Source organism: Mauremys mutica, chromosome 11 (assembly GCF_020497125.1).
Source record: "Mauremys mutica isolate MM-2020 ecotype Southern chromosome 11, ASM2049712v1, whole genome shotgun sequence".
Classification (NCBI taxonomy): Eukaryota; Metazoa; Chordata; order Testudines; family Geoemydidae; genus Mauremys; species Mauremys mutica.
In genome coordinates, this window is record NC_059082.1 from 44,304,829 (window position 1) to 44,331,976 (window position 27,148).

General features: G+C 48.4%; 1 protein-coding gene across 5 annotated transcripts in view; it reads right to left on the reverse strand.

Annotated features, from left to right (window-relative positions):
• The window catches only part of HCN4 (hyperpolarization activated cyclic nucleotide gated potassium channel 4), a 175,025-nt gene that overhangs the window by 53,177 nt on the left and 94,700 nt on the right, over positions 1–27,148 (reverse strand). For all 5 annotated transcript variants that reach the window (XM_044978649.1, XM_044978653.1, XM_044978651.1 and 2 more), the window contains 2 exons: positions 26,268–26,429; positions 11,788–12,006 (listed from right to left, as the gene is read on the reverse strand). In XM_044978649.1, coding sequence (XP_044834584.1) covers positions 11,788–12,006; positions 26,268–26,429 — 381 coding nt within the window. The remainder of the gene's footprint in view (positions 1–11,787; positions 12,007–26,267; positions 26,430–27,148) is intronic.

Consider the following 27,148-nt stretch of genomic DNA (forward strand, 5'->3'; position numbering starts at 1 on the left):
GCTCCTGCGCCCGTCCCCGCAAGAGTTTTCCGGGCTCCCCCCCCCCCCGGAGCGAGTGAAGGACCCCACTCCAGGGGCCCCGAAAAACTCTGGTGGGGGCCCCTGTGGGGCTCGGGGCCTGGGGCAAATTGCCCCTCTTGCCCCCCCCTCTGGGCGGCCCTGCATCAACATGTGTTAGGGGAGGAAAAGCCATTCAAAGAACTCATTTGCATGATTTTGTCTCCAGGTTGGGGAGAGATCCCTGATCCAAGCACCCTGACAGATGGGTCCAACAGGCCTGATCCCAGCCTGAATCAGGAGCACAGCACAGAGGAACTCCAGGTTTGGTCAATAAATCTTCACAGAACAGAGTCTGTGAGGTCTGATGTAAAGCTAGAGCCCAATCCTGGCAGGTGTTATGGCCCCTTTGAACACAAAGGGATCAGGGAGCTGGAATGGAGGGGACACCCATCCAGAGCCAAATATGACTGAGCCCTTATTGAGCTGACATCTCTATTGCAGGGGAGACTGAGGGAGTGGGGAGGGTGAGGGCAAGTGCAGCTGGAAAGAGAGGGAGATTGTGGGTGCAGGTCCTAAGACCCACCTCCACTGTAAGGGTGTCCAGTGCTCAATTTGTAATGAAAGAGGTGCTAGGGCCCAAGCAATTTTTTATATAAATAACTGATGCAGCAAGTCCGGAGGTGCCAGGGCCACGAGCTGCCAAGCCCAGAGGGGCTGGGGCCATGAGCTGCCAAGCCCGATGGAACTGGGGCTCTGACCTGGCACGAGTTAAGCACAGAGGGTGTCTGTGTGGAGGCAGCCCTAAGACAGATGCAAGATCAGATCTGACAGGGGAGGCATCCACAAGGGTGGCCGGATTTGAATAAAGATCCCACAGCATGGAAATAAACTTCTGGAGCCACTGGATCATCGCATCTGCTGCTATCTCTGGGCAAGCCCTTGGGCCGCCCATACCTGCCCTCCAACACAGCCTGTGATCAGAACAGCACATTCAAGCAGGCTGGTTGGGGCAAGAGCGGGTTACAGTTGGGCAGCATCCTGCACAGCTGTATAGGACCCTTTAGCCACTGGTCGCCAGGCCATATCCTTAAGCCCTGGGGCTGGGATTTCCCTTGGGACACAGCTCTTCAACGATCCCAGCCTGCGCACTCAGTTCGCCCTGGGTGGGATATTCATTGCCAGCGGGTCTGGAGAGGCTGGGGTAATGGAGAAAACAATGCTCCTTTTGCAGCAGTGAGCAGGAGGAAAGCACAATGGAGGGGTGGGAGTGGGGAACCAAGAGGCTGTGCAATTCCAATCAGCGCCCACGGAGCAGACACCTCCTGTTCCCGCTGGGGTCACTGCTCAGCAGGGAGGCTCGGCTCTCAGCGTTACTCATTTATTTTCCCATGCATGTGCAGAAATGAATTTGAAAACTGATAATGAAGTTTGAACCTTCCCTTCCCCCCATATGTGGGATATACTGAACTGCTAATGACAAGAGCTTTCTCCTCACTGTGAACACGTGCAGACACACACACACAAATGCTCTTCTCAGGCCAGATTGTTGCTGCACGTGGCTACGGGACCAAAACATGCACCCTCGGCAGAGATTCACTCACGGGAATAACAGATGTCAAAATCTTAGCCTTTTCCTGTAATTGGCCAGTTCATCCCTGGTGTAATTCCACTGGCAAGACTGGAGTTGTGCCATGGATTAGTTTGGCCCACAGTAATTTGTACATGTTGGCTAGGTACGTGCTGCACATGCAGTTAACTTCCACCATCCCACCCCTGCATGCACGCACATGCACAGTGTTTCACATGTAACCTCACCCTCGCACAGGCTCAGGTGCACCCACATATATGTTAAAGTCAATAAGATCAGTGGCTCTCAACCTTTCTAGACTACTGTACCCCTTTCAGGAGTCTGATTTGTCTCGTGTACCCCCAACGCAAGTTTCATCTCACTTAAAAACTACTTGCTTACAAAATCAGATCTAAAAATACAAAAGTGTCACAGCACACTTTTACTGAAAAACTTACTTTCTCATTTTTACCATATAATTATAAAATAAATCAATTGGAATATAAATATTGTACTTTCATTTCAGTGTACAGTATATAGAGCAGTATAAACAAGTCATTGTCTGGATGAAATTTTAGTTTGTACTGACTTTGCTAGTGCTTTTTATGTAGCCTGTTGTAAACCTTAGGCAAATATCTAGATGAGTTGATGTACCCCCCAAAAAGACTACTGTATACCCCCAGGGGTATACATACCCCTGGTTGAAAACTACTGAATAAGATTGATGCACCCAGACCTCAGCACCTGTTGCATGCTGGGGATCAACTTGAGCTGGCTGATATAAAGGGTTATTGCCCCAGGCTGGGCATCTGGGAGCCCCTTTCTAAAGCACTATTCATACAATCATAGAATATCAGGGTTGGAAGGGACCTCAGGAGGTCATCTAGTCCAACCACCTGCTCAAAGCAGGACCAATTCCCATCTAAATCATACCAGCCAGGGCTTTGTCAAGCCTGACCTTGAAAACCTCTAAGGAAGGAGATTCCACCACCTCCCTAGGTAACCCATTCCAGTGCTTCACCATCCTCCTAGTAAAAAAGTTTTTCCTAATATCCAACCTAACCACCCCCCGCTGCAACTTGAGACCATTACTCCTTGTTCTGTCATCTGGTACCACTGAAAACAGTCTAGCTCCATCCTCTTTGGAACCCCCTTTCAGGTAGTTGAAAGCAGCTATCAAATCCCCCCTCATTCTTCTCTTCTGCAGACTAAACAATCCCAGTTCCCTCAGCATCTCCTCATAAGTCACGTGCTCCAGCCCCCTAATCATTTTTGTTGCCTTCTACTGGACTCTTTCCAATTTTTCCACATCCTTCTTGTAGTGTGAGGCCCAAAACTGGACACAGTACTCCAGATGAGGCCTCACCAATGTCAAATAGAAGGGAATGATCACGTCCCTCGATCTGCTGGCAATGCCCCTACTTATACAGCCCAAAATGCCATTAGCCTTCATGGCAACAATGGCACACTGTTGACACATATCCAGCTAACTGTAACCCCTAGGTCCTTTTCTGCAGAACTGCTTCCTAGCCATTCCGCCCTTAGTCTGTAGCAGTGCATGGGATTCTTCCGTCCTAAGTGCAGAACTCTGCATTGTCCTTGTTGAACCTCATCAGGTTTCTTTTGGCCCAATTCTCTAAGTTGTCTAGGTCCCCCTGTATCCTATCCCTACCCTCCACCGTATCTACCACTTCTCCCAGTTTAGTGTCATCTGCAAACTTGCTGAGAGTGCAGTCCACGCCATCCTCCAGATCATTAATGAAGATATTGAACAAAACCAGCCCCAGGACCGACCCTTGGGGCACTCTGCTTGAAACCGGCTGCCAACTAGACATGGAGCCATTGATCACTATCCATTGAGCCTGATGATCTAGACAGCTTTCTATCCACCTTATAGTCCATTCATCCAGCCCATACTTCTTTAACTTGCTGGCAAGAATACTGTGGGAGACCGTATCAAAAGCTTTGCTAAAGTCAAGGAATAACACATTCGCTGCTTTCCCCTCATCCACAGACCCGGTTACAGGGCTGCCCAAGGGGGAGGGGGAAGGGGGCAATTTGCCCCAGGCCCCCATGAGAATATAGTATTCTATAGTATTGCCACTTTTTTTATGGAAGGGGCCCCCAAAATTGCTTTGCCCCAGGCCCCCTGAATCCTCTGGGTGGCCCTGCCCAGTTATCGCCTCATAGAAGGCAATTAGGTTAGTCAGGCATGACTTGCCCTTGGTGAATCCATGCTGACTGTTCCTGATCACTTTCCCCTCCTTTAAGTGGTTCAGAATTGATTCCTTGAGGACCTGCTCCATGATTTTTCCAGGGACTGAGGTGAGGCTGACTGGCTGTAGTTCCCTGGATCTTCCTTCTTCCCTTTTTTAAAGATGGGAACTACATAAGCTTTTTTATAGGAGCTCCCCCGATCGCCATGAGTTTTCAAAGTTAATGGCCAATGACTCTGCAATCACATCCACCAACTCCTTTAGCACCCTCAGATGCAGCGCACCCGGCCCCATGGACTTGTGTTCATCCAGTTTTTCTAAATAGTCTTGAACCACTTCTTTCTCCACAGAGGGCTGGTCACCTTCTCCCCATACTGTGCTGCCCAGTGCAGCAGTCTGGGAGCTGACCTTGTTTGTGAAGACAGAGGCAAAAAAAGCATTGAGTACATTAAAAAGCTTTTTCCACATCCTCTGTCACTAGGTTGCCTCTCTCATTAAGGGGCCCACACTTTCCTTGACTTTTTTCTTATTGCTAACATATCTGAAGAAACCCTTCTTGTTACTCTTAACATCTCTTGCTAGCCGCAACTCCAAGTGTGATATGGTTTTCCTGTTTTCACTCCTGCATGCCTGAGCCCACACCCCGAATCCCTCCTGCACCCTGCTCCAGAACCCCCTTCCCTGAGACCCCTGCCACACCCCACACCCCTCCTGCAGCCCAACCCCCTGCCCTGAGCCCCCTTGTACACCCCACACTCCTCCTGCACCCCAACCCCTTGCCCTGAGCCCCTTCCTGCACACTGAACCCCCTCCCACACTCCAAACTCCCTCCCACATCCCAACCCCCTGCCCCAGCCCTATATTCATGGCCCTGCATGCAATTTCCCTACCTGGATGTGGCCCTCAGGCCAAAAAGTTTGCCCACCCCTGTTTTAATACCTCTTTGAAAAAAAACCCATACAAGCCAACAGTCCCCCGTGACTGTGCATGAGAACTGATGCTGCCCCTTTGGGACAGTGACAAACCAGTCTGGGGCAACATGCAAATATTTACTGAACAGTCCAGCATGTAACTATATATTTACAGCTGCCTTAGAATGGGTAGCATGGAGAGCAACGAAGGTGTGGAGAAGAGAGCTTGAGAGAGCATGTGAGATCTGGAAAGGGAGAAGGGGCTCTGGGAAGAAATTTCAGCTAGATTGGACTCTGCACAGCTAACAGCAGCAAGACCTAGTTCTTGTCAGTGGCTGCATCTCAGGAGATAATACGGGAGAGCAACACCTCCCTACACGACACACCTAGCTCCCCGTGCCTACTGTTGGGTTGAGAGAGGGAGAAGTGGGGTCCAGGGAGCCCGCACACAATGCACAGTCAACCTGTGGAACTCCTTGCCAGAGGATGTTGTGAAGGCCAAGACTATAACAGGGTTAAAAAAAGAACTAGATAAGTTCATGGAGGATAAGTCCACCAATGGCTATTAGCCAGGATGGGCAGAATGGTGTCCCTAGCCTCTGTTTGCCAGAAGCGGGGAATGGGCAACACGGGGATGGATCACTTGATGATTACCTGTTCTATTCATTCCCTCTGGGGCACCTGGCATTGGCCACTGTTGGAAGACAGGACACTGGGCTAGATCGACCTTTGGTCTGACCCAGTATGGCCATTCTTATGAGCCCAGCCCTCTCTGTCCTGTTCAAAGAAGTACGGAGGCAGTACATTCAGCTCTCCCAGCTGGCTCAAGGTTACAAAGTCTATCAAGGGGGATGAATAATGACTTCCCATTAATATTAATCCTGCTGAGTTCTCGGACAATGAGAAATCAATAGGACTTCTCGGCGCAGCGATCAGGAGACTGGAAGCAGCTGGAGATGAACAGTGGCAAATTTCTCATTGAGCCTGGCCTCCTCTGACAGCCCATGTCACCCTCCCCCCACCTGTGCACATGGCCCTGCTGGGAGCCCAACACCTGAGCTCCTCTTACACAACACCTTTAATCACCAGTGCAGCCAGAAGAAGCAGAGCTGGAGGGAGCCTGGAGAAGAGGACGGGCTGGCCGATAGGCAGGGAGGGGGATTCATGGGTTTGCGACATGGCTAAGGGGGAATAAACAATGTAAAACGTCAGATTCAGCAAGGGGGAAAAGCCTCACCAAGTCTGCTCTAGCACAGCAAGATGCCAGGGGGATTCTTGGCTGAATTGCACCATTTATATGGCAAAGTGGCTTTGAGTGTAAAGTTTACAGCTTTGGGAGCAGCCATTTTCTACCCTCCCTGGGATGTCACTGGACAATCAGCCCTTTCAAGGCAAGGCAGAAAACAACAAGCAGTGCTCAGTCAGGACCCATCACAGAACCACAGTGTTCCAGGCCAGAAGGGACCAGACCAGTGGCTCTCAACCTTTCCAGACTACTCTACCACTTCCAGGAGTCTGATTGGTCTTGCATGCTCCCAAGTTTCACCTCACTTAAAAAGTACTTGCTTACAAAAATCAGACCTAAAAATACAAAAGTGTCACAGCACACTGTTACTGAACAATGGCTTATATCTATCTCATAGAACTGGAAGGGACCTTCAAAAGTCATTGAGTCCAGGCCCCTGCCTTCACTAGCAGGACCAAGTACTGATTTTGCCCCAGATCCCTAAGTGGCCCCCTCAAGGATTGAACTCACAGCCCTGGGTTTAGCAGGTCAATGCTCAAACCACTGAGCTATCCCTCCTTTTTGTAGGAGGACAGGGAACCACGGAAGATTTTGTTACGGCCTAGCTTAGGCAGTTTCGCTTTCTCAGCACCCAGTCACTGTAGGACACGGCATGCCAGTTCCAACCTGCCATAACCGGCTGGAACCGCTGCGTGGAAAGCCCCTAGGCTGTTGGCCAAGGGGGCGGCCCCGAAGGGTGGAAAGTCCCTATTGCATTATGTATGAGCTAGCTTGCTGCTGTTTATATAAATATGAGCATGATTTGTGTTTGCTTTTGGACTCCGTACCAGGCCGAGCTCCGGGGCGCTGGGTTCCCCACCTCCGTGACAGCAACGCTTGGAGTCCCCATTGCGGGTGTGTCACTTTACCTTCATTAAAGCCAATAACTCACAGTGTGTGTGGGCCTCGTTCTTGCAGAGCACCTTGGGAGGGCCTACAGCCCCCATAGAACCTAACACCCTTGTTCTCATTTTTACCACCTAATTATAAAATAAATCATTTGGAATACAAATATTGTACTTACATTTCAGTGCATAGTATCTACAGCAGTATAAACAAGTCATTGTCTGTATGGAATTTTAGTTTGTACTGACTTTGCTAGTCTTTTTTTATTAGGGCTGTCGATTAATTGCAGCTAACTCATGCGATTAATTCAAAAAAATTAACTGCAATTAAAAAAATTAATCATGATTATTTGAACTATTGAACAATAGAATACCAATTGAAATGTATTAAATTTTTTTGATGTTTTTCTACATTTTCTGCTATACTGATTTCTATTACAACACAAAATACAAAGTGTGCAGTGCTCACTTTATATTATTTTTATTACAAATATTTGCACTGTAAAAATGATAAACAAAAGAAATAGTATTTTTCAATTCACCTCATACAAGTACTGTAGTGCAATCTTATTGTGAAAGTGTAACTTACAAATGTAGATTTTTTTTTGTTACATAACTGCACCCAAAAACGAAACAATGTAAAACTTTAGAGCCTACAAGTCCACTCAGTCCTAATTCTTGTTCAGTCAATTTCTAAGACAAACAAGTTTGTTTACATTTATGGGAGATAATGCAGCCTGCTTCTTATTTACAATGTCACCTGAAAGTGAGAACAGGTGTTCACATGGCACTTTTGTAGCTGGCGTTGCAAGGTATTTATGTGGCCAGATATGCTAAACATTCATATGCCCCTTCATGCTTCAGCCACCATTCCAGAGGACATGCTTCCATTCTACTGATGTTTGTTAAGCAAATAGTGCTTTAATTAAATTTGTGACTGAACTCCTTGGGGGAGAACTGTATGTCCCCTGCTCTATTTTACCTGCATTCTGCCATATATTTCATGTTATAGCAGTCTCGAATGATGACCCAGCCCATGTTGTTTGATTTACGAACACTGTCACTGCAGATTTGACAAAATGCACAGAAGGTACCAATGTGAGATTTCTAAAAATAGCTACTGCACTTGACCCAAGGTTTAAGAATCTGAAGTGCCATCCAAAATCTGAGAGGGATGAAGTGTGGAGCATGCTTTCAGAAGTCATAAAAGAGCAACACTCTGATGCAGAAACTACAGAACCCGAACCACCAAAAAAGAAAATCAGCCTTCTGCTGGTGACATTTGACTCAGATGATGAAAATGAACATGCATCGGTCTGCTCTGCTTTGGATTGTTATTGAGCAGAACCTGTCATCAGCATGGATGCATAGCCTCTGGAATGGTGGCTGAAGCATGAAGGGACATATGAATCTTTAGCGCATCTGGCATACAAATACCTTGCAAAATGTAGAAAGCATCAAAAAAATTTTAAATAAATGGTATTCTATTATTGTTTAACAGTGCGATTCATCTTAATTAATTTTAAATGTATGATTAATCGCGATTAATTTTTTTAATTGCTTGACAGTTCTACTTTTTATGTAGCTTCTTGTAAAACTAGGCAAATATCTAGATGAGTTGATGTATCCCTGGAAGACCTCTAAGTACTCCCAGGGGTACACATACCCCTGGCTAAGAACCACTGGACCAGACCATCGAGCCTGGCCTCCTGGAGATCACAGGTCACCAGCGCCACCCAGCACCTGTACACTAACCCAACAACCGAGCTGAGACATAAGTATCACAGCCCTCAGGAGACTGGATTGGTACGAACCACAGGCGGCAAACAGGAAGGACCAAGGTACCTAAGGGCCAAAGGCTTCTGCAATGGCAGGGAAAGGATCCCTGAGGTGCTGAATGCCCTCAATTCCCACTGAAGAGCCTGGCAGTTGACGGCATGGAGCACGCCCCAGGATTGAGCCCAGCTCACATGCCAAATGAGCCAGCATCTCTCTGTTGTGGGAGCTTTCCCTGTGCATAGCAGTTACCTGGAGGTATCTGGGCAGCATCACCAGCAGGCCAGGGGTACCTTCGGAGAACTGCTGTGCCAATTCCCTGCCAGACTTGATGCAAGGGAAGAAGAAAAGATGCTCAAGAGCAAGGATGCACTTGCGGTTACACATGCGGCTTGGTCGCCCATGATGTGTGTTCAATTCCAGGCCCAAGTCACTGAATCTCACTGTGTCTCAGCTCCCCGACCCCATGGAGCACTGTGAGGATCTGTTTGTTCTTGTACATGTGGCACTTAGATTCAGCGAGGGGTGGGCACAAGGGGCAATCAATAGCTAGAACTGGAGCAGACTGTCCAACCATTCAATGGCTCAGATCACAAACTGAAGAAGGTAGGGCCACCTCATGCACTCCTTCCTCAGACAAGTCTCCCACTGATGACCACAGAATCTGGCCCTGAGTTCTGGCCCTCCGAAGCCCTGTTTGTGCAACTGGCCTTTCCAATGCAAGAGCAAACTGGCTTGGCTAAAATATAAGCCAGCCTAAAACTTTATTGCAAGCTTGAATCTGAACCTTTTCCTGAGGGAAAGTTTTGTTTAAAACCAAGAATACAATAAAAGATTCCCCAGACCAACACTTTCTGTCTGCTCCTCCGTGCAGGGCCACCACCATCACACCCATGAAACAGCCCATCCGGACAAACAGTACGGACCACTGCACAAGAACGTCCATTCCAATGAGGCACAGCCCAAAGCACTGTGGGGACCTGGTCCGCAACTAGGGCTGCTAGGCACTGCGGGAATACAAACAACTACAACAACTCAGGATAAGTCCCAGCCTGATGGCTGCCTGTCCAAATCAATCCTCCGAACCTCTCTGCTTCTAATATGCTCCAGCAAAAATGCTGTCTCAGGAGGACTGAGCTAAATTGAGATGGGGAGCTGAAAATCATGAAGCAGACTCATTTTTAATTATGGCTATACAAGTTCCAGGAATGCAGAAAGTAAATATATATTTGTTTTTAGGCCATCTTTTGCCCCATTTGCAACAGGAAATTGTATGTACTAGATTCTGTCTGGCTGTGCGCCTGAGAGAAACCCAGGGGAAATGAATACGCTGTAACCAGCACACACAAAATATATTTTTGTTATGTTCTCACTGCTCATTGACTCTGCCATAAAGATTTCCCTGGGGATGTTCAGATACATGCAGGATTAACCTCTCATTCACAACATCCTGAAATTCTATTCCCGCTTTAAATGTTACACCCCTCCAACCACCCCCCACTCCAATCCCCATGGCTAAACTGTGTCCTTATTTCCTGTTTGGTGCTTGAGAGCTCTGGACTATGCACATTGATCAGAATCAAACACAAATGGGCCACATTCCACCCTGGACTTCAAATCTGGCTGGACCAAACCCTACTGCCCAGACCCACAGATGCAAACTGAGTTGTTGCTACAAAGTCCAGGCAGCTGAATTTGCAAATCAGTCCTCAGTTTACACACTGCCATTTCAAACACATTTGTATAAACATTTTACACACACTTGAACAATTTGCACTGTGACTGCTGCAGGCTCCTTCACTTTTGCATTCCTCACTCTCTCTTTTCCCACTTCCAAACCATCCACAATATAGTGGCAAAATTATCTACGTTGCCTGCTGCTCTGATCATACCCAGCTTCCCTTCAAGTTCCTTTCCTGGCTCCCTCTCAACTTTTCAGTCAAATTCAGGTTCAAGCTCCCCCCACAAATGAGGTCCTGCCTATTTCTGTTCTTGTTCCCTTTTGCTCCCTACCTTGCCCCTGCTCTTTGTGCAAGCTACACAACCAGCCACTCCTGTTTCTTCCTCCTCACACTTCCAGTTTTGATCTCCTATGGCTGGAACCTTCTTCTAGTCCAGACCCACAATTCTACCCCTCCATCTCCTTCCAGTGTCTCCTTAAAACTCACTTCTATGAAGCCTAAAAACATGTTGGTTTACCCATATAAATAATAATCACCCCCCAAATTTGTAGATGGGAAAACTGAGGCATAGAGATGGAAAATCACTTGCCTAATGTCACCCTGCAAATCAGTACCAGAGTCTGGATTAAAACTCAGGTCTCCTGACTCCTAGCACCCTGACCACTAGACCGTCTGTCTCCCACTCTGGAGGTACCTTGGCTCCCCTGACCACCTACCTCCTTGTCCAGAGGTGATTGAACTCTATTGACCAGTGGTTGGTTACCTCCATACATGGAGACAGGCACCTAACTCCCTTGTTGTTAAGTAGACTCCTTGCTTCTGGGCACCTATACTCTAGGCCCACAGCTACACACAGTTCTACAAGCACTTTTTCTTCTTCATTACCATGCAGGGCCTGGCTGCTTCAAATTAAGTTAGAACTCCTGCCCTTTTGTATCATCTGGGACAAAATAACTCCATCACAGAACTGTGCTACCAGACTTATTGTCTTAACTTTGCATCAGCTAACACACAAGGGTGCAATGTAATAGTATGACACTGTAACGTCATCACATTTGGCCACCGCATCGCCCTGCGGTGAATCTGGCAGCTACACAGCCTACTCATTGTCTGTTTGGCTCGCGCGTGCTTTGAGCTACATGCAGCAACATGGTAGCACAGGGTTGCTCACAAGTGCTGGAGTTGTTGGAATTGATACTTTTAAAGAAAGGCCTGGCTAAAAAACAGCAGCGCTCACTGGAAGATTGACATGGGCTTTGAAACCAAACCTGAAAGAGACAAAGTGGGTGAAAATTTAGCTGCCACTGAAGTTGATAGCGTCCCTTTTGAAAGAGAGTGGAGTCATGGGTTGGCCAGCCTCCCTGCAGTCAGCCTTCTGCGGCTGTTATGCTGATTTCTTCCTAGGGGCCAATGGGGTTTTCTTTGAGTGAATGAAAAGACACCAACCATCCATAAACTGGTGACACCTCAGCGCTAATCTAATTGTGGCAAAGCAGGGTCCTTACCTTCTCCTGGTACTGCCGCCGTGAGGAGTCCAGAGACTGGATGAGGGCTGTGGCATGGCCGATGAACATGGCATAGCAGGTGGCACCAACGATCATGCTCAGCATAGTGAGCCACACATCTGACATGCCAACGGGAGCCTGCTGCCCATAGCCAATGCAGAGCATGTGACTCATCGCCTTGAACAGCGCATAGGAATACTGCTTCCCCCAGGAGTCATTCTAAAGAGACAGACACAGACAGACAGACAGACAAGGCTTTAGCAGCTTTACAGGACACAAGGAGGAAGCCAGGGAGACATTCCCTGGGACAGACACTTTTAACACAGATGCCTATGGTTAGCCTGCTAAGTCCATATTTAAGGTACCTAAACAGGTGACTTAATTCCCCAACGGCTGCATACCAAGCAGTCCCATCGACTCCTCTGAGAACAGCTGGGTACTCAGTATATTTGAAGAAATTAGATCTTTTATTTAGGTGCCTAACTCTGGGCACAGAAGCCTAAATTTAGGTACCAAAATTTGAAAATCATGGCTAGGATTTATACAAATTGCATAAACTGGCTCCAGCCAAACCTTCTGCAAAGGGAACCCAGAGAGACTAACACGCTGCTAGCCCAGGATGAACTTAGGCAGTGCCATCAATCACAGCACACAAAGGCTACAGGATGATTCCCAGGGTGATTCGTGTGCTGGAGGAGGAACTGCAGCAAATCACTGCTCTGCCTAAAAACTGGTTAAGCTGGGGAACAGCTGGGGGTACCACAAGTGACCTGCTCCAAGCTGGTATTTGGAACCCCTTGATGGGTTGTGTTCTAACATCACTTGTATGTCTCTGATTTACTCTCCAGCTCAGGAGTGCCAGACCCCAACTGAACAGGCATGAAGGGGTGAAGGTAAGTTAGAATTTATAATGTCCAGGCAGCCCTTTCCCCAAGAGCAGCGCAGGGACTTATTTTCAGTGTAAAATAGTACTTCTCCCTAGGAGCAGCTCAAGCCATGGGTGACCATATTGCAGGGATGCACTAAGGTGTCACAGCGAAAGGCAAATCAATTCATTGCTTTCTTGGGACAGTCTGCGCAGTCCTGGCTCTGTGCTGAAATGAACAGCAGGAGCACACCAACTGCTACAGAACTCGATAGGGCTGAATGCAGGCAAGTTCGAGGTTTTCTGAGCTACTCAGACTAGACTGAGTTCACACACCAAATACAGGTTTATTAACTACAGAAGAGGTGCAGTGATGGGTCTATGGTCCTTCCCACAAAATCTTACTTGGTCATTACACTGTCATCACACACTGCTGCAACAACATATATGAACAATACCTTCACTGTGGTTACATGAGTGATAGTGAAGAACCCACGAATTCACCACTCTTCTCTTCCTAGGAAAACGCTAACGTTACGGATTGACTTGTGCCAATAACATGGGGCAGACCAGCTTGGGGAAGATCTTTGTGGGGAGGGGTTGGTTGGTGGGTGAGTGTAGTATAACCAAGGAATAGTTCTACTAACCACCCAGAGAGACCCTGTCTACACTAGCGATGTTTCCTAGGAGTTTCCCACCATTGGCTCAGCTCCACCAGGCATCAGCACTGGGAAGCCTCATGCTAATGGGCCCCCAGAAGTTTTTGGACACTGCCCACCATGGAGAGATCTAACCACAATGGCGGTGAACAGGCTGGTGACCCATCTACAACAGGACTCCCAACATTACCAACTTCACTGGGAAACTTGTCAGAAGCTCCACTAGCATAGATGGAGACAGAGCATATTATTGCTGCTTCTGGGCAGCCAAGAACAGCTGGAACCTCTGGAGAGTGTTCGAGGGCACTAAGCAAGTGGACAGAGACTCAGGATAGTCTGACCCAGATTTTTTTGCCTCTGTCTTCACAGAGAAGGTCAGCTCCCAGACTGCTGCACTGGGCAGCACAGTATGGGGAGAAGGTGACCAGCCCTCTGTGGAGAAAGTAGTAGTTTGGGACTATTTAGAAAAACTGGACGAGCACAAGTCCATGGGGCCGGATGCGCTGCATCCAAGGGTGCTAAAGGAGTTGGCGGATGTGATTGCAGAGCCATTGGCCATTATCTTTGAAAATTCATGGCGAACGGGGGAGGTCCCGGATGACTGGAAAAAGGCTAATGTAGTGCCCATCTTTAAAAAAGGGAAGGAGGAGGATCCAGGGAACTACAGGCCAGTCAGCCTCACCTCAGTCCCTGGAAAAATCATGGAGCAGGTCCTCAAGGAATCAATTTTGAAGCACTTAAAGGAGAGGAAAGTGATCAGGAACAGTCAGCATGGATTCACCAAGGGCAAGTCATGCCTGACTAACCTAATTGCCTTCTATGAGGAGATAACTGGGTCTGTGGATGAGGGGAAAGCAGTGGATGTGTTATTCCTTGACTTTAGCAAAGCTTTTGATACGGTCTCCCACAGTATTCTTGCCAGCAAGTTAAAGATGTATGGGCTGGATGATTGGACGATAAGGTGGATAGAAAGCTGGCTAGATCGTCGGGCTCAACAGGTAGTGATCAACGGCTCCATGTCTAGTTGGCAGCCGGTTTCAAGCAGAGTGCCCCAAGGGTTGGTCCTGGGGCCAGTTTTGTTCAATATCTTCATTAATGATCTGGAGGATGGCATGGACTGCACTCTTAGCAAGTTTGAGGATGACACTAAACTTGGAGGAGTGGTAGACACGGTGGAGGGTAGGGATAGGATACAGAGGGACCTAGACAAATTAGAGGACTGGGCCAAAAGAAACCTGATGTGGTTCAGCAAGGACAAGTGCAGAGTCCTGCACTTAGGACAGAAGAATCCCATGCACTGTTACAGACTAGGGACTGAATGGCTAGGATGCAGTTCTGCAGAAAAGGATCTAGGAGTTACAGTGGACGAAAAGCTGAATATGAGTCAACAGTGTGCCCTTGTTGCCAAGAAGGCTAATGGCATTTTGGGTTGTATAAATAGGGGCATTTCCAGCAGATCGAGGGATGTGATCATTCCCCTCTATTTGACATTAGTGAGGCCTCATCTGGAGTACTGTGTCCAGTTTTGGGCCCCACACCACAAGGAGGATGTGGAAAAATTGGAGAGAGTCCAGCGGAGGGCAACAAAAATGATTAGGGGGCTGGAGCACATGACTTATGAGGAGAGGCTGAGGGAACTGGGATTGTTTAGTCTGCAGAAGAGAAGAATGAGGGGGGATTTGATAGCTGCTTTCAACTACCTGAAAGGGCATTCCAAAGAGGATGGATCTAGACTGTTCTCAGTGGTACCTGATGACAGAACAAGGAGTAATGGTCTCAAGTTGCAGGGTGGGAGGTTTAGGTTGGATATTAGGAAAAACTTTTTCACTAGGAGGGTGGTGAAGCACTGGAATGGGTTACCTAGGGAGGTGGTGGAATCTCCTTCCTTAGAGGTTTTTAAGGTCAGGCTTGACAAAGCCCTGGCTGGGATGATTTAGTTGGGAATTAGTCCTGCTTTGAGCAGGGGGTTGGACTAGATGACCTCCTGAGGTCCCTTCCAACCCTGATATTCTATGATTCTATATTCAGTGGCCATACGTATAATGTCCTGATTAAAAATGGACAACACCAGAAAAGCAGTGGCAAAAGGAACACAGAAGTAGCCCATTAGAGCCCCATAAAGATACAGCTCATCACTGTGCCAAACTCTCTGGGCTGGTGTTGCTAACAAACAAATAGGCAGTTCAACCCAGTGCATTGGAAAATGTCTCCTGCTATTGAGACAACTTGGCAATTGCAGATTTAGAGCCCTACTACAAAATGGGCCACTCACTGTGCCAGTGGGGACACCTCTGCCAAGGGGAGCAGCGTTTGCACCTCAGAATGGGAGCACAGATTTCACTTGCAGACAGTGCTCCATAAGGAACCTCATGGATGGATGCTGCCAGGGGTTGTGCACTGAATTGGTGTATCCTCCATACACCTTGGCTATGCCTTCACCCCCACCATCCCCACTATCTTTTGAGGCTGTGTGGTTCCTGGCCAAGCAGGGGTTGGAGGTTTTCCTGGGGGCATCTGTCACTACCTGGGGTCTTGTGCCATGAGCTAAACGAACTCTGAGCTGTTGGGGCACCTCAAACTAGGTTTTGTTTTAATGAATGTGTTGTTCCCTTACTGCTACCATTGCAGTTATGGTATTTACCCACCTTCCCTTTCTAGCAATCCCAGAGCCATCACTGTAAAAAGCGCCATCGCTTACACAATGACATGCACACACTCCCCAATCGTTAGCCCTCTCTCCCCACCTGGCCTATTGTCTATGTACTGAAGGGCTAAAGGGAGCTCTGAGATTGTCAGCTGGACCAGCTGCCCTGGCCAGACCTCTGCCCTTGATGACATGTCACCTGTGAGGTGAGCAGTGGATTGACAGCACCAATTATGCCAGCTGCCACCCGTGTGAGGGGGCAGAGGCAGCACAGCGATCTCTCTCCCTCTCTGTGTAATGAACCTTCCCTGTTAAATGGATGTGGTTTGTGTTAATCAAATTGCATTAGAGACAGTAGGTCAGTGGTTGGTGGGAGTAAGCAGAAGGCTGATGCTGGGCAGGAGAGCTGCACAAGGGGTCTCCTGCACCAGACGCTGCAGCATCACAACCCGTGGGAGAATTCGGATCCCCAGCAGTGGCTTGCAGGATCTTATCTTGGGAAGGCAGAAAAGGCCTGTGGAGAAGTTGCAGAGGCCAGGTATGTTCATTCATTCATGTGCGTGACTGGGACCAGCTGAAGAAACAAACATCCAGTGCAGAGTGGCCCAAGAAAGAAGATCTGGGGCACATCACTGGAGAGCAGAAGCATAAGGCGAGCATGGAGCAGGCAGTCTCAGAGCTCAGTGCACACCAGGAGAAGTGAAAAGGGCAATTTATCCATGGTCTGCACATAACCTTTCATTGCTCCTAATTTAGGCTGGTGAGGTGAAATGATTGAAACCCGGCCACCCCACAGTGCAGTGGTTGCATTGACACCCATAAGAACATAAGAATGGCCATACCGGGTCAGACCAAAGGTCCATCCAGCCCAGTATCCTGTCTACCGACAGTGACCAATATCAGGTGACCCAGAGGGAGTGAACCTAACAGGCAATGATCAAGTGATCTCTCTCCTGCCATCCATCTCCACCCTCTGACAAACAGAGGCTAGGGACACCATTCTTTACCCATCCTGGCTAATAGTCATTAATGGACTTAACATCCATAAATTTATCTAGTTCTCTTTTAAACCCTGTTATAGTCCTAGCTTTCACAACCTCCTCAGGCAAGGAGTTCCACAGATTGGCTGTGCGCTGTGTGAAGAAGAATGTCCTTTTATTTGTTTTAAACCTGCTGCCCATTAATTTCATTTGGAGGCCCCTAGTTCTTATATTATGGGAACAAGTAAATAACTTTTCTTTATTCATTTTCTCCACACCACTCATGATTTTATATATCTCTATCATATCCCCCCTTAATCTCCTCTTTTCCAACCTGAAAAGTCCTAGCCTCTTTAATCTCTCCTCATATGAGACCCGTTCCAAACCCCCTAATCATTTTAGTTGCCCTTCTCTGAACCTTTTCTAATGCCAGCGTATCTTTTTTTGAGATGAGGAGACCACATCTGTATTCAAGATGTGGGCGTACCATGGATTTATATAAGGGCAATAAGATATTCTCCGTCTTATTCTCTATCCCCTTTTTTAATGATTCCTAACATCCTGTTTGCTTTTTTAACTGCTGCTGCACACTGCATGGACATCTTCAGAGAACTATCCACGATGACTCCAAGATCTCTTTCCTGATTAGCTGTAGCTAAATTAGGCCCCATCATATTATATGTATAGTTGGGGTTATTTTTTTCTATGTGCATTACTTTACATTCATCCACATTAAAGTTTGTTGCCCAATCACTTAATTTTGTGAGATCTTTTTGAAGTTCTTCACAGTCTGCTTTGGTTTTAACTATCTTGAGCAATTTAGTATCATCTGCAAACTTTACCACCTCACTGTTTACCCCTTTCTCCAGATCATTAATGAATAAGTTGAATAGAATTGGTCCTAGGACTGACCCTTGGGGAACACCACTAGTTACCCATCTCTATTCTGAAAATTTACCATTTATTCCTACCCTTTGTTCCCTGTCTTTTAACCAATTCTCAATCCACGACAAGATCTTCCCTCTTATCCCATGACAACTTAATTTATGGAAGTACCTTTTGTGAGGGACCTTGTCAAAGGCTTTCTGGAAATCTAAGTACACTATGTCCACTGGATTCCCCCTTGTCCACAAGTTTGTTGACCCTTCAAAGAACTCTAATAGATTAGTAAGATGTGATTTCCCTTTAGAGAAACCATGTTGACTTTTGCCCAACAATTTATGTTCTTCTACGTGTCTGACAATTTTATTCTTTACTATTGTTTCAACTAATTTTCCCAGTACTGACGTTATACTTACTAGTCTGTAATTGCTGGGATCACCTCTAGCGCCCTTTTTAAATATTGGCATTACATTAGCTATCTTCCAGTCATTCGGAACAGAAGCTGATTTAAAGGACAGGTTACAAACCATAGTTAATAGTTCCGCAATTTCACATTTGAGTTCTTTCAGAACTCTTGGGTGAATGCCAGCTGGCTTGTTACTGTTAAGTTTATCAATTAATTCCAAAACCTCCTCTAGTGACACTTCAATCTGTGACAATTCCTCAGATTTGTCACCTACAAAGGACGGCTCAGGTTTGGGAATCTCCCTAACATCCTCAGCTGTGAAGACTGAAGCAAAGAATTCATTTAGTTTCTTCACAATGACTTTATTGTTTTTAAGTGCTCCTTTTGTATCTTGATTATCCAGGGGTCCCACTGGTTGTTTATCTGGTTTCCTGCTTCTGATGTACTTAAAAAACATTTTGTTATTACCTTTTGAGTTTTTGGCTAGCTGTTCTTCAAACTCCTTTTTGGCTGTTCTTATTACATTTTTACCTCACCAGGTTTTGACTTCCACTTTTTTAAAAAGAAGCCTTTTTATCTCTCACTGCTTCTTTTACATGGTTGTTAAGCCACAGTGGCTCTTTTTTAGTTCTTTTACTCTGTTTTTTTAATGTGGGGTATACATTTAAGTTGGGCCTCTATTATGGTGTCTTTGAAAAGTGTCCATGTAGCTTGCAGGAATTTCACACTAGTCACTGTACCTTTTAATTTCTGTTTAACTAACTTCCTCATTTTTGCATAGTTCCCCTTTCTGAAATAAAATGCCACAGTGTTGGGCTGTTGAGGTGTTCTTCCCACCACAGAAATGTTAAAGGTTATTATATTATGGTCACTATTTCCAAGCCATCCTGTTATAGTTACCTCTTGGGACAGATTCTGTGCTCCACTCAGGACTAAATCGAGAATTGCCTCTCCCCTTGTGGGTTCCCGTACCAGCTGCTCCAAGAAGCAGTCAATTAGAGTATCGAGAAATTTTCTCTCTGCATTTCGTCCTGAGGTGACATGTACTGAGTCAATATGGGGATAATTGAAATCCCCCACTATTATTGAGTTCTTTATTTTGATAGCCTCTCTAATCTCCCTTGGCATTTCATTGTCACTATCACTGTCCTGGTCAGGTGGTCGATAATAGATCCCTACTGTTATATTCTTATTAGAGCATGGAATTACTTATCCATAGAGATTTTATGGAAAATGTGGATTCATTTAAGATTTTTACTTCATTTGATTCTACATTTTCTTTCACATATAGTGCCACCCCCACTCCTGCACAACCTGTTCTATCCTTCCGATATATTTTGTACCCCAGAATGATTGTCCCCCATTGATTGTCCCCACTCCACCAGGTTTCTGTGATACCTATGATATCAATATCCTCCTTTAACATGAGGCACTCTAGTTCACCCATCTTATTATTTAGACTTCTAGCATTTGTGTACAAGCACTTTAAAAACTTGTCACTGTTTATTTGTCTGCCCTTTTCTCATGTGTCAGATTCCTTTTTACGTGATTGTTTCTCATCTGATCTGGCCCATACTTTATCCTCTCCCATCCTCTCCTCCTGACTAAAACCTTGAGAATCTCTATCAATAGACTCTCCTCTAAGAGAAGTCTCTGTCCGATCCACGTGCTCATCTGCAGCGATCGGCTTGCCCCCATCTCTTAGTTTAAAAACTGCTCTGCAACCTTTTTATGTTAAGTGCCAGCAGTCTGGTTCCACTTTGGTTTAGGTGGAGCCCATCCTTCCTGTATAGGCTCCCGCTATCCCAAAAGTTTCCCCAGTTTCTAATAAATCTAAACCCCTCCTCTCTACACCATCATCTCATTCATGCATTGAGACTCTGAAACTCTGCCTGCCTACCTGGCCCTGTGTGTGGAACTGGGAGCATTTCTGAGAATGCTGCCATAGAGGTCCTGGATTTCAGTCTCTTTCCTAGCAGCCTAAATTTGGCCTCCAGGATGTCTCTCCTACCCTTCCCTATGTCATTGGTACCTACATGTACCAGGACCCCCGGCTCCTCCCCAGACTACACATAAGTCTATCTAGATGCCTCGAGAGATCCGCAACCATCTGCCTTCTTGATCATCTGTGGCTGTCGCTGCAATGACAGAGGCAAGAGGCAGGCACTACACAGAGGGGAGACAATGTCCTGTTTCACCCCAGCTGGGCAGCGCTCAGGAAATGTCTCCATTGGGTTTGTCATTCTGGCTTCTCTACAGCATCTCTCAGCCTGAAGGATCCCACAGTGCTCTATCAGCGGTACATCTATGAGACTCACTTATTTCCATCATGGAAATGCAGCTGCTTTTGGGGTTGAACGCAACAGCTGTTAAACACTGAAGTGCAACTTGATTCTACAGTTTAAGACAGGAAGTGAAGGATGCTCTATCAAGCTGAAACTGAAGTGGGAATTTTGGAGGACAGATTTCTATCAGCCCTGTTGGAATTCGGCTAAAATACCCAGGCTAACATTCCCTCCAGCACCTGGCTCCACCCTGGGAAGCAGCCTGTTCCACATCAGACCCTGAGTAACTTTTCAGATCTTATGGTGGTTACAGCTCAAACTGCCAGGGCTGTAGGCGAGCAAGGAGCAGCTGGCACTGGGCAGGGCTGCGTGCCAGTGACAGCAAACAAGAGCTGCAGAAACTGGAGCTTCAGCTCAGTGCCTCAGGACATCAATCTACCCACTGAGTGCTTCAGGCACCTACAAAACCTTTCCGAACACTTGTGGTTGCAATCTCTGGGATGCCCATTGGTTTATGGGCCTCTTCACGCTGTTAATTTAGGCCTGGTCTAGGCCCAGGGTTTTTTACCAGCACAAATATGTCTATTGACCTGTGCCAGGCAGGGCGTCAGACTAGATGATGACAGTAGTCTCTTCTGCCTTAACAGCTACGAATCCGTTATACTGGTGATATTTTTGTAACTGAACTAGTAATGCTGATACAAACCCCAGTGTGGACACAGCTACAAGGGGATAAAAGTGCCTCATACTGGTGTAGCTTATTCTCCTTCCTGTAGGGTAATAGCTATAGCAGAATAACTGTGGCCACATGAGAGGGAGTGTTCCAGGGTAGTTAAAGTTGCAGAACTTGTGTGTGTTAAGCCCTTACACTGTATTAAGGAAACAGCCCTGTCCTCATTAAACAATTTTTCAACCAAGCAGAACCAAGTTGCAGAACCAAGTTACAGAACAGTGTGTGAACCCAGTTAAGCAGGGATCCATTTGAACATTCGTCTGGCACTGACCTAGTTTAGTGCATTCCCTGATTCAGGGAGCATTTGCATGGGTGAACTCACAGGTTTTTTAAATGATCTGCCAAACCAGTTTGACTTTAGCCCTAATGTAGATAGCGCTGCACAGGTCTGGGCATCCTCAGTATCCCATACTCAGTCGCTTCTTCTCAAAATGCTTTGTGGCGATTCTTGTAACTCCTCAAAGGAAGCATTGGGTCCATGGGCGGTATGTGAATACCTCCTTTGAGGAGAATAGACTCCCCATGCCTGCCTCTTCTGCCTGAGGTCCCACCTTGCCCCTCCTCTCCCTTCCACCTCCCGCCAAAGCCCTGAGGCCCACCACAGCCAGAGGAGCCCTGACCAAACTGTCCCAACCCCTGGGCCGTTGGCCAGCCCCCAACCGCCGGCCTGACCAGCCCAAAGCTAACCCCTGGCCCGAGTTGCCCTGGGTCCCCCCTGGCCATAGCCAGGCGGCTGAACTTCAGCTCTAGGCTACCAGCCCAAGCTAAGCTCCCACCGGCTTTGGGGATATGGGGAGTTGGGGCAGGGCCTCGAGCACTTTGGAGAAGGCACCGTGGTAACTGATGCAATGGCTTATGAGACATTCCTGGCAGGGCAGCCAATTGTGAGCAACTGAGCCAATCTATTACAGCAGAAGTTAGGAATGAGACACCTGGACAGCCAGCCCACAGCTAGCAAACACTTGGGGCTCACACAGGGATAGAGCTGAGTCATGCGGTCATCCCAAACTTGTCTCACTTCAACTTCACAGCACCAGGGGTCTGATTTCCCCTGCCCAGGGCATCACTCCCATCTGTTAGGCCTAGAGCTGAAGAAAGGCAACGTGACAGGAGCATCAGCAATCATTGCCAGAGTCAAGGAGTTTTCACAAGGCTGTTTGTACCAAAGGTGATGTGTGTTTCACTTTTCACCTAATCCCAAATCCCACTTAGCTTTTCCTTCACCCTCCACAGCTCCTTCATCTTCTGAGCCTGCAAATAGTCCTTTCCTTCTGTCACACTGATCTCTTGAAAATATTAATAGCCTGTGATCATGGCCTGCCCTTACCTAATCTTTTTTTAAGATGATAATTTCAGCTCCATTCCTCACTTCCTCTCGTGCTCCAATCCTTTGCTCATCTTTGTAGTGGGTGAGACAAGTGGGAGGCAGTGTGTCCTAGTGGACAGAGCACTGGACAGGGACTCAGAAGACTGGGGTTACTTTCTTGGCTCTGCCACTGGCCTAGTGGGTGACACTGGGTAAGTCACATCACCTCCCTGTGCCACAGTTTCCCCATTTTTTTAAAAAAGGCAGGGGAGATAAGAATATTAACATCCTTTGAGAGAGACTGTGGTGACCAAAGTGCCACATGGGTACAAACTGGCATTGTTTGTACATCCTTAGCTGTACTGAACCTCAGGATAGCACTGTGAGCCCAGATTTATCACCTGGGGGTCTCTGACTCCCCTAAGTCTGTCTATCTAAGGTACTTATCTGGCCCCCATTGCCATAGTCTCTGAGCACCTCATAATTTTTAATGGCTTTCTCCTCTCAACACGCCAGGCTGGCAGGGCTGTCACACCCATTGCACAGGTGGGAAACTGAGGCATAGAGAGACTAAGTGACTTGCCAAGGCCACCCAGAGTCTGTGGCAAGGTAGGGACTTGAACCTCAATCTCCCAAATTCCAAGCTAGTGCCCTGACCCCTGGTCCATCCAGCCTCTTCATTCCTCCCTATCCATACTGTTTATTGCCTTTTCCTAGGTGTATGGCTTGGCATGTGTCAGTCTGGACTGTCCCCTCCTCGCCTGCGGTACCACTTGCTCCAACTCCTCCAGATGACGTTTCGTTTTAGCTGAATTTGCACTGTAAATCTGGTACACCAGTCTGGCATGGGAGCCTGGCTGTTCAAGAACACAGTGATGGGATGCAAAGTTTTGGGAGTTTGGCTCAGGAGAGAACCATCTGAAAGTCCTTCCAGGCTGCTCAGCATGTTTGCAGCTTCCACCCAGTTCCTAGTGGACAGGTATCCACGTTACAAAACCACCACAGAACTGGCACTAATTGACTGGGGTAAGTACTGACCAGGCAGAGAGACTCCACTCCCCCTTCAGCTGCCGCTCAGGCTAGTACCTCCCCTGGATGGTTGAGGCACACCAGCAGAAATGCAGAGGCAGCATGATCTAGTGGCCAGGGCACTGGACTGGGAGCCAGGATGCCTGGGTTCTATTTTTGGCTCTACCAATATCCTGCTGGGTGACCGTAGGCACATCACTGCGCATTCTGGTCTGTCTAGCCATAGGCTCTTCAGGCCAGGGGCCGTCTCTCAGTCTGTCTCTGTCCAACACCCAGCAGAACAGGGCCTTGATCTCTAGTCACCACAATGGAAATAGAGAGGGGGCAGCATGGGGGACAATTGTGCATTACCTGTCCTGCAGATCAATAGAGCAGTCAGTCTGGCACCATTCACCAGCGGGGAGAAATAAACAAACCAACCTCCCCACAGGTATCATAGAATCATAGAATCTCAGGGTTGGAAGGGACCTCAGGACAGGGCCGCCCAGAGAATTCCGGGGGCCCGGGGTCTTCGGCGGCGGGGGTCCCCGCTCAGGGGCGGCTCTAGACCCCAGCGCGCCAAGGAGGCGCGTGGGGCGGCCCTTTCCCTGGGGGGCGGCATTTGGCTCCGGTTGAGCTCCCGCAGGCATGCCTGCGGCAGGTCGACCGGAGCCCGGGACTAGCGGACCTGCATGACTGCGGCGGGTGCCGTGTTCCCGCGGCTCCGGTTGACCTGCCGCAGTCATGCCTGCGGGAGGTCCAGCCGAGCCGCGGGACGAGCGCCCCCCTCCGCAGTCATGCCTGCGGTGCCTGCGGGAGCTCAACCGGAGCCGCAGGAAGAGGGGAAACACTCCGGGGGCCCCGGAACACACTCCTGGGGGCCCCTGCGGGACGCGGGGCCTGGGGCAAATTGCCCCTCTTGCCCCCCCCCTCTGGGCGGCCCTGCCTCAGGAGGTCATCTAGTCCAACCCCCTGCTCAAAGCAGGACCAAACCCAACTAAATCTGTGGTTCTCTGTGGCTTCTAACTCAGCCTGAGATGGGCCACCCATCCTGGCCCTTCATAGCTCTGCATAGGGCAGGCATGAGATGTTGGCTGAGCCTTTTTAATTTCAAGTTTCTTTCTACTTCAGTGCCTGATTTTGAAGAAGAAATTGGCTGCGGGATCCGAAGGTTAAGAGCTGAAATAAGAGGCAATTTTTTAAGGTTTGTCAGTTTTGCTGCTTAATCATCTGGACGTTGTCCCTTTGAATAAGGGATCCTGAATTCTTGGGGAAATGTTGAAAGGCATCATGAGCTCATCAGGCACTTACCATATGTTCCATGTCTCATCATAAACATTGCAGCCACCAGCAGAGCGCCGGCTATTGCTCCTGCTGTGGGAGTTGCAATACTGCCTGGCACAGTTTATTTTCAGGATGCTTTATAGTCTGTACAACACCCTCATATGGCAGCGAGGTGAGCAGTGCGATCACACCATCTTATACACAGAGAAACTGAGGCAAGGGAGGATGAATGACTTGCTCAAGGCCACAGCGGGGATTGGTGTCAGGAATTAGGAGCCTGTGGTTCAAACCCAGGCCTGCCTTTATGGGCAGGCACTGGGCACGCTACTGCCCCAGCTCTGCCCCATAGATGCACAAGGGCCTGCTCCCAGCATGGAGAAGGGTTTGTGTAATTTTTTTGAACCCTCCTCCTTGCTGTCTCATGCCAGCAGGGGGAGCTGGGCTCCTGCCTTCTCCTGTGTGCATCCAGAGCAGATTCCACTTAGGTTCTGCCATTGCTGCTTTCCAGGCCAGTCAGCTCTGCTTGTTTCACCACAGAGGGCTCTGCAAGGCACATTCCACCTCCCTCCAGCTTCTCCCACCTCCAGGTGACGCTAGAGAGAGGAGGAAGATACTGGAGTGGGGGAGACAGTGGAGGGCTGCTGGATAGCTGGGGGCTACTTAGGGTTGCCAACTGTCTAATTGCACAAACCGAAACACCCTTGCCCCACCCCTTCCCCAAGGCCCTGCCCCTGCTCACTCCATCCCCCCTCCTTCTGTTGCTTACTGTCCCCCACCCTCATTAATTTTCACTGGGCTGGGGCAGGGGATTGGGATGTGGAAGGGGGTGCAGGCGGGGACTCCAGGTTGAGACCGGGCAGGGGATTGGGGGGCGTGAGGGGGTTAGGGTTGCGGGCTCCAGCCGGGCGGTGCTTACCTCAGAAGGGCTCCCGGAAGCGGCAGCATGTCCCTGAGGCTCCTAGACTCAGGGGCAGCCAGGCGGCTCTGCCTTTGCCTGCAGTTACCGCCCCTGCGGCTCCCATTGGCAATGATTCCTGGCCAACGGGAGCTGTGGATTTGGAGCTCAGGGCAGGGGCAGCGTGCAAAGACCCCCTGGCTACCCCTGCACCTAGGAGCCGCAAGGACCTGCTGGCTGTTTCTGGGAGCCACATGGAGCCAGGGCAGGCAGAGAGCCTGCCTTAGCCCCGCTGTGCCGCTGACTGGACGTCTGGCCTGTTAAAATCTCCTGGAGTGCTTTCAATAGCAACCAGGAGATTGAGGCTGATTCTGGGAGAGTCCCAGCCAATCCGGGAAGGTTGGCAACCCTAGTGGATGCTGTATTGCTGAGGGGGGGAGGGGTTGTGGAATAGGGAACTGTGTGTTGGGGAGATGCTTCATTACTGGGGGCTTGTGGAGGGCTCTGGGGTGTCAGAAAGAACAGGCACTTACCACCATACGGTTGAGGGACACCCAGCAGTCTTCAGGGAAGTCCTGCAGCATGGGCACCAGGAACTGAAGGCAGCCATCCCAGTGACACAGCAGCAGCATCATTCCAATCAGGTTCACGATCCGCACCACCGCGCTCGCCAGGTCATAGGTCATGTGGAATATCTGCAGGGGCCAGGATGGAGACGATTCACACCCAGCGCATCAGCCAACCAATACAACCAGCAGACAGAGAGCTCCAAGCCAGGGAGCCACAACAAAACAAAGGCAGCCCAAGACAAGGTTGGGTCAATTCTCCACGGGCAGATCAGTGGTTAAATACAAAACATTAGAGCAAGTCAGAAAACAGGTTTAAAAAAAAAATCACCAAATATACCCACCCACCCCCTCCCATTTTTCATCCAAATTTCACTTGGATTTAAAATTTTCAGTCTGTTTTACAAAATAAATCACATAGCTTCTCTTCAGCATTTCACTGGCGTGTTACGTCTCTCCAGGGAGCAGTCCGCCTTTGCTATCCCCCCAGTTTTGAAAATAGATTGTAAGTCCCACAGGGCAGGGGCTCTCTCTGTGTTTGTACACTGGAGGCATGTGCCAGCATTCTCTCACATGCAGCAGCCTTAAACCAGCCAGAGCTCTCCAGTGAAAAATTCAGCAGAACTTGACTCCTATCCAGCTGTCCCCTCTGCCCTTGGCCTTACATGGGGGAGGGCAGGCTGGTGGAGAGGAGGGGGCACGGCCTAGTTGGGCTACACAGAGTTGGGCTACCATCTTCTGCTGGTATGCAGAGTCTTACTCTTCACAGGGCCATTTAGAACCAGAGGGCTCAGCAGCCCTGAATTAGGGAGTTGTAGTTGGTTCTCTGAAGCCACCATTCTCCATTA